Below are 15,623 nucleotides of genomic sequence, written 5' to 3'. Positions count from 1 at the left end.
GTTCTGCACACCATTCATGCACTAGCCGAATGAGAGCTTGTCCATGCTGTTCTGTGGTAATCATATGCATCCAAACCAACTCAGCACAAAAAGTCCTAGTTTTTAACTTGGCTAACATAAAATCAAACATGGTATAAAAGTAACATGGATATTAAGGATTGCATTGATCATTCTGTGGAATAAAAATGCTTTGTGTGGGTATGTTTTTGTGTATGAGCAAGTGCTTTATTTTGAGACGCAGGCTGCTGCTTTGTTTAACTTTCTCCCCATAGTTAAACTCACTTCACTTTCTCACTTCTTAGGAAGATCTGTGATCCTGCTTTAACTTCATTCGAACCAGAAGCTCTGGGAAACCTAGTGGAAGGCATGGACTTTCACAAGTTTTACTTTGAAAACTGTAAGTATTTTATTTTATTGTTACTATTCCTTGTCTTTGAGAATCATGGAATTTAGATTTCCCATGAACAATAGTGTGCTAAATCGGTATTGGTCAGTATTCATTTGTGATGCTGATATTAGAGCTTCACAAATAAATTGGTTATTACTAAGCTTACAGGAGATCATGGAGAAGCTCAGTCAGATACCCCAATACTGGTGGCAGGCTGTGTCCCCCCATTAAGTAGACTTTCTCCACATATCCCTCTGAAAGTTTGTCATCATCCATCCAGTCACTCAGACTGGTGTTAAAGGTTGCTAGGGAAATACTGTGCTTGATAGGTATGGGTAGCCTGTTCCAAAAATGATGGTTAGGTTTCTTTAAGTATCTGTCACACCATCTGGTGTACTAGAAGTGGTAGCATAGGTTTAGGTCTCTAGAACAGGTATTTGCTTTAACACTAATTCTACATAGTTGAAGAAGTTCAAAGATGCTAGATCATTCATAGCACTGTAGGCTAAGCAGAAGTCGTCTTTCAGGAGTCTGTGACACTGAGTAAAAAAAGACCAGGCTTGTAATCTATCAAGGTTATCTAAAATTACCTAGGCCCACAGACCATTTTGTTGAGGAAATGTTGAGATCGCTCATGTTAGTTTAGGTGATCAGTGATGATTATGCTGAAGTGTACATTATATTCAACTATGAGCACAGTAATGGAGGAATAAAGTGAGATTATAGTTTCTTTGGACCTTGAGGAGGTATTGTAAAGGATAAGTTGTGTAAGGTAGAGACATAGTGGTCAAAGGTGAGTTAATCAACACAAATACCAATGTCCCTGACAATAGTTTCAAATTTAAGTGGAATGTCATCTATATCGTAAGCAGTAGCAATATTAGATTTACTAAAAGAAACTGTTCAGCATTTCTTTATGTTGAAGGTAAAACCATTATTAATAACCCAATCATTTGTTTGATCCAGTAACTTCTGGAGAATTTGAGTATCATCAAAATGAAATTTGATAACCACTCCCAGTTTGCAATCATCAGCAAACCTGGTTAGCCACAGTCCCTTGATATTAGTTTTTATGTTACAGAAATATATACCAAAGTGGAGAGGACCCAGGACAGAGCCCAGTCAGATACCGCTAGAGACAAGTTTCTGTCCAGAGCAAATACCCCAACCTTGAGAAGGTTGGAGATTGGTATGATGGTTAAGATGTTTACTTTACAAGCACAAGGTACAGGGTTTGATTCTTGCCTTTGAAAGTGAAATTGGCTAGGCTTAAGATGGCCCACAAAGGCATCTAGCCTACTACTTACCTATGAACTGTACCCCTAAAAATTTGGGGTTGAGGTTAGGTGTAATGGATAAGGTGATTTCCTCACAGACAGATGGTACACTGTTCAGTTCTCACCTTTGAAAGATAAATGGGCTTAAAGTGGCCTGCAAGGGCAGCTGACCTAGTACTTACTTATGTAACTGTGAACCTTAATGATATGGGTTCTGTTAGATTGCCAGTTACCAATCCAGTGAACTAGGAACGGGTTAGTGCTTAGTTGGGAGAGTTCATCAATTATCCAAGCAAGCTTGTGTATCTCTACTGAGTTTTAGCTTTTCTTTATATTGCCATTGTTTGCTTTGTGCATACATCTGACTTTCTATAACATTTACTTAATTTTCAATTTGGGTGCACACACAAGCTGTCTAATCCACTGTTTAAGAATCTTAGACTACAAAAAAAACATAAATCAATAAAGGGAAAGCCTCCCTGTACCCAAAATGGACTGGTCGACAAATTCAGCTCCAACTTTACCCGTTTCTTCCCTCAACTTTCCCTTGGGAAATACCATCAAATATAACTCCCCCTGCTTATCACTAGGGTACACTTATTTTATGCTGGCACTAAGGCCAAGAACACTGAATCAGTGACTCCAGACAATTTCTAGGATGCCTTCTAAATAGCATGAAACATGACCTATCAGACATTCTGGCATTGCTATTTAACTGTAGCCTCCAAACAGGCTTTGTGCTTCATGAATGGAGAACAGAAACCGTCATCCCCATACACAAAGGTGAGCCATCTCCAGACTGTGGAAACTACAGACTCATAAGTCTCACTGGTCTTATATCCCATAGAAAGAATTATCATAGAAATGATCAGTGATATAGTAATCCTCCAGACACTGGACCCAACCCAGTTTGCTTTCATCAAAGGCAGGTCATGCATACTGAACCTGTTTTTTTCTGCGAGATTGTCACCAAAGCAATGAATGTGAGGGCAGAATGCTTCACACTGTCTACCTTGACCTGGCCAAGGTATTTGACACAGTACCCCACTCAGGCATTGTTCATAAACTCAGGAGGTTAGGCACAAACCTGTATGTCCATGAAATGGAAAGAATAACACTAGTAAAACAAGCAGGTCCATGCCAGAAGAAACATCAGCTTTATTTCCAGAAACCAAAACTGACTAAGCGCTTTCACCCACCATTGGGCTTCTTCGGTGTAAGTGAACAATACAACAATAATTGCTTAAATACTTAATTGGAACAATAAGTCACATGAGTACCTTGAATACAATTAAACATTAACCCTCAACATCCAAATTCAGCTTAAACCCTTGTGCTTGCTAAAACAGCATAAATAAATGAACAAACTTGATAAATAAATAAATATCAAACATGCTGATAAATATAATGCTGTTACATACTGAAGTTCTATAATAAAATAGTAAAAATTAGTGATCATGAAATGTAATGTGCAAATATAATGTATATTAGATAAAATGAGATTTAAGTTTTAATACACAGGCTGTAGAAATACTTTCATTAATGCCTGGTGCATTAGAAGCATCCAGGCGTAGCTGCCACAGGCATTCAGTGACTTCTAATAAGGTTTTGAAATCTCCCCAGAAGTCTTTCATGGTTAGCTTATCAATAACAACAAATGCAATTTTTTGTAGTTAGTACAAACGTTGCTATGACTGAATAGGGCGTTGGTAGTTTTCTTGTTCCTAATGTCCCTGATATGTTCCAGTATACGAAGTCTGAGTTTTCTTGTAGTCATCCCAACGTAGAACGCGGTACATGATAGGCATGTGTGAGGGTCTATTATCATAGCTCGTGAACTTTTTCTCAAACAATTCTTTTAAATTGGAACCTCTACTGTTAATAAACTTGGGAGCAATTCCTATCATGTCTTAGATATCTTGGGTAAAAACACTGTCCCATACAGCATTAATAATGTTCCTAACTTTTGCCCCTGTTGGGTTAAATTCCATCACCATACCAGAAGAATAATTTTGACCGGGGTTGTCATTAGCAAGTTTATCAAGTTTTCTATTGTTGTCCATAAGGATGGGCATAAAATCACTGGATCTTCTCCTCTCAATCTCTATACTGTGTTTGTAAAGTAATTCCATCGGGTATCCTCTATTCCTAAACATGTCAACCAAATGTGCCATTTCTACTTTGAAACAGATATCTTGGGTGTGCCTATCACAGAGGGAGGGACATTCATCTGTTTACTCCCTGAGGGAAGTAGCCCTTGGACAAAAATGAGGATAGGTCAAAATATAAAAATCCCTCCCCCTTATATAAACAAATGTTGGCAAGACCCACAATGATGTCCTTAAGTTCCATGCTGGCCCCAGCCTGGAATCTGAGTTAGTTTTGGGATGGAAGGGGGAGCTGGAATACCCAACAATAAATGGGGACATTAGGGTAAATGACTGGAAAGTATGAAGCAGTGTGTTGGGGGGGGGGCGGATAAAAAAAAATGTTTGCTGATGACTTCATACTTGGAATCTGGGCTTTTTTTGTGACGGTACGTGTGGGTACAATGCATCGGTACCTCTACGATGGTAGCGGCACCTTCTCCTTTAAGGAGAACCATGCATGTGTTTGCATGCCAACACGGATGAAGAACATGCAGAATTTAAACTAGCTGTTCTGAGAAGGTGTGTGTGTGTGTGTGTGTGTGTGTGTGTGTGTGTGTAAAAAATATCACTGTTTTTTTATCTGTGCATACACCCAATAATGCCAGGACACACATTATTCTTCAGGATATCAATAAAAATTCATCTCGCAAGTAATTATATTTCAAAAGTAATGCACAAAATAAACCACAGAACATTCGGACACTTCAATCTTCATGGAGTCTGGGAGGCCCCCACTCCCAAGACTGTATAAATTAATACAGGGGGCTCCCTTAATCATTCTTAACTGTGTGGGGACCCCACAAAAACTGTTGCTGGTTGGGGAAAAAAATTTATTAATTTTCTGATTACACTCTTTAACCTGAACAGGGCTGACCCTGTTAGGATAAAGCTGATAATGGTCTCTCCTCTCAACCGCACCCATTCTAAAACCAGCCTTGCTCAGATTTGTGTGTACAGAAAGCTGCTGTAAGCTATATGGCGGGATTGTAATGTTATTACTTCTTTAATTTTCATTACATTCAAACCATAGAGTTGTGCACATGAGGTCATTATAGTTTGTGTTTGGGCTGAGGACAGTGTGGTCATTGTTTCTTTTACTTTTCTCATAGACCTCAGAGGTGTACAAAGGTTACTATAGTTTGTGTAGGGACAGCATATTGTCTAGGAGCAACAAGGTAGAATAAATTATTGTCATCATTATTTTTTCACTTTCACATCGGCCATGTGTACAGGTAGCTGCCTTTGACTGTTAGGGTTGAGGAGTCAGGAGGCATGCTATGTATATGTATGTCAGCAGTCACTTGAAATACTTCTCTGCTTTCATCCCAGTCTATTTGTGGGGGTTAGGAAGGCAGGCAGCATTCTGAGTTAGGAACTATGTATCCAGGCAACTGGCTTGCTAGTTTATTGTGAGCTACTATTTTATCATCTTTCAAGATTAAGCCTTAGGCAAAACTTGTGTCTTCCTTGAAAGAAAAAAAAAGTAAGACTGAAATTCTTATCTTACTCATATTTTTGTTTAGGACACCATTGGATTAAAAGGTTGGGAAAATGCTATAAAATATACCCCACTACATCTATAACTCTATGGCTACTTGGGCCCTGGCTTATCCGAGTCATTTCCTAAATGGTTATTTGCTAAATGGTTATTACTGTGCTGTGTTCATCAGGAAAGATGCGTTGAAACAATGCAAGGAAAACTAAAGCTGAACAGCAACACTGAATTTCTTTCCTTAACCTTAATTTATTTTCAAGCCATTACTGAATGAAAAACTCATGTAAAAAGAAAAGAAAAACAACTTTAAAATGCACATCAGAGCATATAGACATGAATGGCTTCTTGAAAAGGCTAAAGAGTAAGAGAAAATGTGAGAAAGGGGGAAAAAAGTAATGTGCATGGTATAGGGAGCCCAGAAATGGGGGAAACGGAGGGGAGGACTGGAGGGACTGTGTGTGTATGTGGCTGTGGCTGAAACATTTGGCCTAAGGTGCCATTTCATCGAAGTCCAGACCTGTACATAGAAATGTAATGTATCACTGTTATAACTAAATGCCAGTAACTGAGAATGTCCGTCTGTGAGACGGGCGAACATAGTGTGGTAAATAGACCTGTTGTACTGTAAGAGTGTTGTAGCTACAGGTCAGTCTGTACTTACTACTCCTAAAAGTTTGTCAGTGACAGGGTGATATATAGACTAGGAGTGCCTTGGGGCCCTCAACTTGACATTTTGCTGGGGGCCCCCAAAATGCTAACACCAGCCTTGAGTATATCTGCAAGGTTTATACATAAGCGTAGCAAATTTAAAATGTTCTTCACCTCAAAAAACCTGTCTTAATCTTCATACCTTTTATTTCCTGGGTTACTTCAATGTTATTTCTGTCTGTATTGTATGCACATGCAGAATGTCATAAAGGGTGCTTCTCTTGTGATTTATAGCCAGTGATTTCACAAACTGCAAAAATCATGGAACTTTTATTCACTTTGTAAGCTAGTTAATTACACTGTGTGTGCATGTAATCAAAGAGGGAAAGGAGAGAGGGCATCGGCAATCCCCTTCAAAAAGCACAGAAATGAACAATTATATTAACTCAAGGATAATGCAAGTAAATATTAAGATTATTCACTATCATCCTTAATAGTTTGCTGTGAGATGTGACTTCAGTTGTATTATTAAGAGAGAAGATTTTATTTATTTATTTTTTCATGAAAGAGGATTTGGAGAAAAAAATAAGTATTTTTGGTGGGGGTTGACTCAAACGCAGTGTATCCATACCAGCACCTTTTTGTTTACAAAAAAAGCACTGCTTGGAACCATCATTAACTCTTCTAGGAACTCCCAGATTCTACAAGAAGCACTAATGCAAAAAGAAATGGAACTATGACAACTTTCTCAAGCTAAATGACAAAAACTATGATATCCTTTGGCATGAAATCACAATCTTGCCATGCTTAAGGAATGTTGCACAGTTCGTTTTCTGTGGCACAGAGGTGTGTACTGCATTGATGTGTGTTTCTGCATGCTGCAGCTCTCTTGGACAGAGTGTGCCTGTCCCTGATATGTGACAGCTGCAAGCACACTCTTTACCCTCTCAGTGACTGTATAAATGCAGTGTGTACATGTAATACACATACTGATTTAGAGTACTATATGAGTGATCAGCCCTCTGTATAGCCATTTGGCAATATGCCGTAGTCATAACTGTTGTGGTGTGTTCCTAGTTACCATGGCAGCTGACTGATGTGCATACTCCATTTGCAGACATCAGTAATACCCTAAGCTGGACCACTGAATAAACTGTGTCAATGTTATTTTAACTTTCAGTACTTTGTATCAGCAGGTTACTGTTCGCAACCTCACATACATATGTGGCAAATTGTCTCTCAGCTTGAATATGGGGGAAAGTAACTTTGTCTGCTCTGCCCAAAAATTCTGCCTTTATGTACTTTTTTTGTAAGTGACAGCTGCTGGATGGTCTTCTTAATCATTATAATTTGCTTCAGAAGATGCCATTGATGAAAGCATGCAAATTATTTGCTTACTGTAGTGTCAGAGTGTTATGAGAATTTGTTGTAGTACTTTCCTTTCCCTCTGTTCTGATGGAAACTGGCAGCTGTACAATTTTTGCACAGAAAGCATTTCTTCAGAATTCTTAAACATTGGTAGTCATTTTCTTGTCTTTTTGTTTTCCTTCTGAGCTGCATTTCATTGCAACAGAATATCTTACATCAGTCCCACAGTGGAAAAAAGTAGGGAGACGTATGATTGCAAACTATTTGTAACATAGTGCATATGTTTTTCTGATGGACTGTTCCTGGTAACCAGTAGCTCTTCTGTCATTTTCCAGTCTTGAACTTAAGATTTGGAAATTAACTTTATTCTGCTTTCTGTCACAGCTTTTCTATAGAATTCCCAACGTATTTACTTAAGAGAAATCCTCAGCCCCAACATATTTTGAGCAGTACTAATAAGCATCATCTTCATCTGTATTTAACTGATTCTTGGCAAGCATTTTACAGGTTAAGTAAATAAAACAAGAGTATTAAAGATGCATATATGTTGTTGTCTTTCGGTTTTTCCTGGTTAGGGGTCGCCACAGTGGAACTCTGGTCCACTAATGATTGGCAGTAGATTTTCACGGTGCCGAGTTCCCAGCTCGACACCCAACCTTCAACGAAGGCACGCCCATTCACGCATGTCTTTTGGAACGCCACTCGACCTGCGGGGAGGACATGCAGACTCCACACAGAAGGCACTCCCCGCACACCAGCTACATATATACAAATGAATAAAACATAAAATAACCAATGATATCAGCATTAAGGCAAAAACAACTTAAACATTTTGGAATATGATAAAATATTGAACATTGAAATGATAGCAAAGTCATATAGTCAGCAGCTTGTCAAATAAAGGCCATTTCAAACAGAGAGGTCTTTAACCCACTCTAAAACCTCCAAGCATGGGTGAGTTATGCAACCAGCCTGGGAGCAGGTTCCTTGTATAGGGATCCAGGTAACTAAAAGCCCAGTAAGCAGAAAATTGGTAATCATTTGAAATGTTAGGACCCACTAGAGCGAGTTCTGAAACCCAGAGACTGAATGGTTGAAAGAACAGACTTAAATATACCAAGTCTGAGATGCCATTTATTTGAAATATTCCCTTTTCTCTGGGATATGGTCACCGCAGAGTTGGTGTGTGTGTGTGTGTGTGTGTGTGTGTGTGTGTGTGTGTATATATATATATATATATATATATATATATATATATATATATATATACATATATATATATATATATATATATATATATATATATATATATCTATAGTATGGGGGGTGTAGGGTTAAGGAGGCTCCCCCATAAGTTTAACAGAGAAGCACGATTTTCAAGATTCACTGTTCTCAGTGTGTTCTTTTTTTTCTGTCTTTCCAGCACTTTGAATTTTGAGTATCAACATTTTAATTGGGAGCCCATAAGATCCCAAATGGTAAGATAGAACCACCAATAGACATTGTGAGGCTGAGCACAGAAACGTAGAAGGCCTGTATACCAGGACAGCAGAACTTGAAAATAAGGTGAATCTAGATTGTGGGTTGCTAAATAAACCAGATCAAGGACCTCTGTTTGAGTAGTAACAAGTGCAAGCACCACAAAATCTATGTAATATGGTGGAACCTAGAAGCCACATGAAGTAACCAGGTAGCATTATGCACTAGTTGCAAATGTACAAATTCTGAGTGTGGTAGGCATTCTAATAGTGTAAATGAGACTTGTGCATGAACTTAAGTGGGAAGATCACTGGATGGAATAAGATGCTTGATCAGGTAATAGTCTACAGGTGGAAACATGACTTGACAGCAGCCAAAATGTCATCCTTAAGTGTCAGTCTTTCTTCAGTAATCATGTCTTGATCATGCAGTTTTGACCAAAAAGACAGCTTGTCACCACATTAAGAAATACCTGGAGATAAGACAAGATCACAAAAATCCTTAACAGTAACATGCACAGGCATGGTAGTGTGTTATATCAATAAACGTCTGTTCCTGTATTTACTTTGAAATGTATCTCAACTGCATAATGACACATTCTTTCCTACTTGTTAACTGATTAACTCATACTTGAGGCCTTGTACATAAAGGAGAGCAAAATTTCTTTACTCAGGTAGTTTGCCTTATTGCCATCAGTGCAGACATAGCTTAAATGGGACTTGATCTATATAAATATTTCATAATTTAGTAACTGAAATCCGAGTATCGTATTCGGATGTGTCGAACAGAGTACAATTCTCTTTGAATGTAATCTGTCTGTTGTGTTTGTGTAACGTTTTTGGGTTGTGGGTTGAAAAGGCTCACTCATTAAGCAATCAAACAACTGTGTTACTAACAGTGATTGGGATAAAGTGGTGATTTGTTTAATTTTGTGATAAGGTGCATCTCCAGTATGACTTACTGTGTGACATGGTGCTGTGATTTTACAGCTCAGGATGTCATGGCATCATCACTACAGCTTTACAGACAGTTTTCCTATGTACTGTCAATAACGTTGTGCTAAAAGTGTGTCTTGAAGTTGTTGTTGTTGTGTCTTTCGGCTTTTAGGGGTTGGTTAGGGGTCACCACAGCGGAACTCCGGTCCGCTAATGATTTACATGCTGAGTTACCGGCTCTGATGCGCAACCTGCAACGAAGGTACGCCCATTCACACGTCTCCACACAGAAGACGCTCTAGCTGAGAATCGAACAGGACAGCATCTTACTGTGATGCTGCCGCAGCAGTAGGGTATTATCAGGTACTGAGAAAAGGTACATTTCTGAGACTTTGCTGTTGCAGCCTAAGAGCTCTCTTTACATCCCATGCTTACTTGTGAATAGGATCCTCGCTGAGAGTTGCCCGACATTACTTAGTATGCTGCTGTAGCATCAGGTCTGATGGTTGTATATTGAGCTATTGATGTATGGAGGTGCTAGCATCTTCGTCCATATAAACGACTTGAAAATGAATGGAAAGACTGCATCATATAGCAGTGCTATTGAATGCTGGATGGGTGGTCCATAGGAAAACTAGGAAAAAAGGATTGCAAAGCTGTCATAGTGCCTAAAAGTACAAATCCTGTTGGTAAGTTTGTACTCTTAGAATACGGTTACCAAGAGCCACTAGATTTATGTTCTTGATCCACAAGTCAGCAAATGGTGATAATTCAAGCATGTTATACTGAATGTGTTTACATTTATAAAGGCTTTAAATTGTCTGTGTGGCCCTGCAGAAAACTGTATTACATAAGAAAGTGCAGAGGATGAAGCAGTCTTAATGGAGGAAGTTGGCAGCTTGCACTCCACATCACTCAGGGTTGTGCTTTCTAGCCTATTTGATGGAATAAATTCAACTGGTATTCACCATCTAGGGAACTAAAGGCACATACCATTTTCATCTCCTGTTCTTGCATGCAACTTGTATAAGTCAAGTAAACTGATGGAAAGGAAGAAAGTGTTTGAATAGTTAAACTGTGATTTGGTTTATTTTTTATGCTCTTATGAAAAGAAGTAACATATTTAATGTTGCTTTATTTATCTTGTTCTAATTTACTAGTCATAAGTCGTCTTTTTTATGATATATTAGTAATGTTTAGTGTTATTTTGACCCGTGCTTTCAACATTGTGAGATAAGTTTGGATTTTCCCAAGCACCTTAAGATGAACTTCATTTTATTAAGATCGTACAGTATTTTAACTTGCCTGTTTGTTGACAGAATCAGGTGTAATCTTACTAGAGTTCATAAACAACTTCTGGACCAGAATGTGGAAGAGAAGTATGGATGCTTCCACTTGAGAGGCATTGTACTTTTTAGTATGCAGTTTAATAGCAAAGTTCTGTGTAGGATTTCAAATTCCATTATAGTGTTGGAACTGGTCTGGAAAGCTATGTTGTATCAATGCATGCCCAGATAGCATAACTGTCTTTCTGCAGTAGAGAAACTAGAAATCTGTAGGAAGTACATTTTAACCTGACAGATTAACTTAGTAGTATACATTTTATCACTCCATTGTATTACTTTTATAAAGTAATTTTATGTTTCAAGCTTCCCTTTTACTATGTTGTCTTTCATTTTTCTCTGTTTATCTTTCATAATAGTATTTACCCTATTTTAGTTGCTGTTTTTAAGTGTAATGCTTTCTGTATTGATTGTGTATGTGTAGTTGTGTTTTTGTTTTGTAGATGTATGTGTGTGTGTTTGTATATTTGTTGTATAGCCATATGGCCAGGGAGATGGCTGGAGTCCTTTACCAGCCCTCCAACCCACTTAAAATTCTTGAAATAAATGAATGAATGAATGAATGAATGAATGAATGAATGAATGAATGAATGAATGAATGAATGAATGAATGATTCAGTAGCTTATGATGTAGTAGTTACTTAATTGGACTCCTTGGATATTTTTTTAATTCTTAACCAGGAAATGTATTATACTATCCACTCAGTATTATTTTAAATACACCTGTAGAATGAACATTCTGACGTCCCCACTCTGGGCCAGTAATCAAGGAGCCTATATCCTCACCACTGACACTGGAGAGGGACGTTTATGTGGAACAAAAATAGATACTAACAGTATTTCCAGATGCAGCTCTTTGCATCAAGCACAGTTTCCCTTAAGAGCACACAGGGAACACACACAGTCCGGGGGCTGTTTTTTTTTCTCTCCTCTCTCTCTCTCTGTTTTTCTCTCTCTCTCTCTCTAGGACCCTAGTAAGACTCCCCACTGGCACAACTGTAAAGTTGAATACTCAGCCAAGTGTCCAAGCCAAGTCCTCCAGCAGTCTCTCTCTGTGAAACCAGTGCTTTGTGTCCCTGATCCAAGCAGCAGACACACACTCTTTGAGATACGATTTTCACACACACACACACACACACACACACGCACACACTCACCCAGGAAAGGCTGTTACAGATTAATTGATATGCCCCCTTCTGCCCAGATTATAAGGTAGTTACACTGCCACCAGACACTTCATTGCCAGCTACTCTAAGGCTCTTACAACGGTACTGAATTATACTGAGCGAAATTAATATTAATACAAATGATACTGTTTGACCAATGCAGTAAGTCTTTCAGGAGTGGCCACAGAGTCGGCAAATAGATATGAGTGCTCTCAAAGGTTAAAATATTCTCTAAAGGACCAGCCACAATGAAAAGTTGAAATATATTTAATAATAAGTAATAAAAAAAATGAAAACACAGAATATCTGTTTACAGTAAACACCAGAGTTTCAATCACAGGAAATATTAAAATAGCACAGATGAATAGACATACTCGTATATAGAAAACAGTACTTAACTAAACTCGCTGCATTTTCTTAACTGATCTAAAGAATTACTATTCCCTGGTCACTTACTAGAGCAAGGCAAGATGAAGTAGTTGAGTTATCCTTTTAAGTCAGGTTTCGAAAACAGACTGCCCTGAGACTTCAGTCTCATGTAGTATTAATACATCCTTTTTGTCCTGGATTGCAGAATGACATCACATACATCTTTTCATCTGACTTCTGGTTCCCGTACTACCCCCATTATTAGAAACTGAACCAGAATTTTGGACATATGTGTTACCATACACACAAATAGAGCTTTACTAAGATTTGTTATAGCATCTGGAAGCCATAAAACCTTTTCAACACTTCCACCCTTCCAGGGTAACAATTAGTTCACTGCTATGAAAAAAAAAATATTCCTACTTCTTGTTTTCACAGACATTTTGTCTCTGGCTGCAGACAGAGCTCTAAGATGCAATCTTTATGGCCTGCTAGGTAATTTAATTTCAACCTATTTTTCAGAGGCAGGACTAAGATTAACCTCTTCTCTTCCAGTATCCTCTGCTACAAATATATTAATTTCAGTAGTTATAATACAGTCTGACATACAAATGTATTTCTTTTTCTGTCCAGCAGGACACACTGTTGGTACATTTTTAACATAAGCAACTTTACAAATACATTTTTCAACACAAGCAACTGTACAAATCATTTTGATATTCAAGTGACATATAATTCTTTATAAAACTACAGGTAGCTATGCCGGCATATAGTGCACATCTACTACCATACTTCTCCTAGCATAGTTGGCAATACCTCGTATTGTCACAGGCATTATTAATTGCCAAGAAGCAAATTTTCTCTAAATTGTATACCTAGAAAAAATGGCAAATGTTTCTTTAGCTAGGCATTTAGATTTCATTGGTTTGTAGATTAGTACTAGGCTAAGTGCTCTTGTAGGCCATTTTAAGCCTAGCCAACTTTTCTGTTTGGTGCTTGAAATGACCTATTTGCTTACTATTTAGATTAGACTTACCCATTAATGGACTATATTTATATTATCATTAGTAGTAGTAGCTAGGATCATACCGTAGTTATTTAGAAAGTCCGCCATTGTAGGCTAAATCATTTAGGAGCTGCTTCTGTCTATTTGTAGTACAGAGTGGAGCCCTGTGGTATTTTTGCTATTATTCATCCATAGATCCAAGTAACCCTTGAATTTGGACAGAAGTAAGCTTTGTTTTATGTGGATGTGGAGTCTGTTCCAGAGCAGTGATATCTTCTGTGAGATACACCTGTCCCCAAAAAGTTCTTTTGAATGTTGCACAACATGTTTAGATGCCTGGCTTGGGTGTTTCCTAATGTGGTTTGACTTTCTGTTGTGCAGTTTTTTAAGAGACTGAGTATAGTTGCAGGGTTTTGAGGTGGTCCATATATGGCAAATTGTTTAAGCCTAGTGTCCTTTTTTGTAAGGTATCTTTGTAGTTATTCCATCTGCTGCATGGATCTGGTAAGTACATGCCAAAAAGTGTGTTATGCTCAATGATTTTTCTTATGAGGGCTGAATAAAAGGGGACAATGACATCAGTATACCTAGAAGCAATCCCTTTGTTAGTGAGCTGCACAATATAAAACCATTGCCTCACCTTAGCAGACACATGGTTGAAAATTAGGTCACTGTTCACATAAGTTCCCAGGTCCTGAACAACTAAGTCAACTCTTGTCAGTATTGTAGTTCCCCAGGGCAGACAACTTCCCAAAGGATACAATAATGCATTTTTGGCATTTAGCTTTAGTCCATGATTCTGGCACCAGTTATTTGTTTTGGGGTAAGTCCTCCTGCAGGATGGCAAAGTCTTTTGGGGATTTGATAATTGTACCGAACTTGCAGTCATCTGCAAACTTGGTCATCCAGAGCCCCTTAATATTGGCTTAAACTGCTGAGAAGTAGATACCAAACAGGAGTGGTCCCAGTCCTGAACCCTGAGCAACTCCACTGGTGACTGATCTTTTTGTAGAGGGAACTTCCCCTATTTTGATCTCCTGTGTTTTATCCATGAGGCAGTTGGTGATCCATTGGGTGATGTAGAAGTTTATTCGTGGTTTATTAAGTTTTTCTACTATGCCAGTCTGAGCTTATGTCAAAAGCCTTAGCCAGGTCTAAGTAGGTGGTGTGCACCATTCTAACTTCATCTGTAGGTTTGGTGACCTTTTCAGAAAAGTGCACCAGGTTAAGTAGGCATGACCTGCCTTTGATAAATCCAAACTGAGATGGGTTCAGTGTTGGGGCATTCCGTACGCATTTATTAATTAATTCCATGATGATGCTTTGCATACGAGGCTGGTCAGGTGTATGGGCATATAATTTCTTGGGTCCATGGAGGGCTTTCCCTTATGAAGAGTAATGACTTTTGCTGTTCTCCATTCTCATGGTACAAAACCTATATGGAGGCTGAGGTTGAACATTATTCTTAGGGAGTGGCTAAATCTTGTCTCATGCTGTTGTATACTGTCATGACCAATTGATATAGTAGTTCTTGTTTTTAAGAGTGCTTTCAAGACTTGCTCTTGAGTGATAGCTGGAAGTGGGTGGATTTCAGGTATTTCATTTGGTCTAGACTGCCGGAGTAAAAGGGTGAAGTTTGAGCTGAACGTAGCTCCCAGTAGGTTAACTATATATCTTCACCTTCTGTGAAGGTTAACATTGCTCACAATCATCTCAACACATTGTTGCGTTGTGCTCTTGAGATTACAAACATAACTAATAAAATATTCTTTAGCTTGGGTGACTGTTTTCAAGTCAAATTTGGCTTTAGTGGATTTGATTAAGCACCTTGTTTTGTTTAATGATGGGGGCTCTAACATTTTGAGAATTATTCTTCCTACCTTTGACCCAAATTCTCTTCCTTTTGTTATATAGCTTATTTATATTATAGTCCTAGAGGGGGAGGTGTTGTTTCTGGGGGTAAGTACTAGGCAGTCAGTTTACAGGTCATTACAAGCCT

General features: G+C 38.4%; 1 protein-coding gene across 19 annotated transcripts in view; it reads left to right on the top strand.

Moving 5' to 3' along the window:
• Positions 1–15,623, top strand: part of LOC122789306 (calcium/calmodulin-dependent protein kinase type II subunit gamma) — a 2,351,533-nt gene that overhangs the window by 2,252,632 nt on the left and 83,278 nt on the right. For all 19 annotated transcript variants that reach the window (XM_044056632.1, XM_044056627.1, XM_044056637.1 and 16 more), the window contains one exon: positions 303–397. In XM_044056632.1, coding sequence (XP_043912567.1) covers positions 303–397 — 95 coding nt within the window. The remainder of the gene's footprint in view (positions 1–302; positions 398–15,623) is intronic.

Source organism: Protopterus annectens, chromosome 14.part0, assembly GCF_019279795.1.
Source record: "Protopterus annectens isolate FY-2018-M chromosome 14.part0, PAN1.0, whole genome shotgun sequence".
Taxonomy (NCBI): Eukaryota; Metazoa; Chordata; order Ceratodontiformes; family Protopteridae; genus Protopterus; species Protopterus annectens.
Note: the sequence above shows the minus strand (reverse complement) of the source record. Positions and strands in the feature narration are given on the sequence as shown.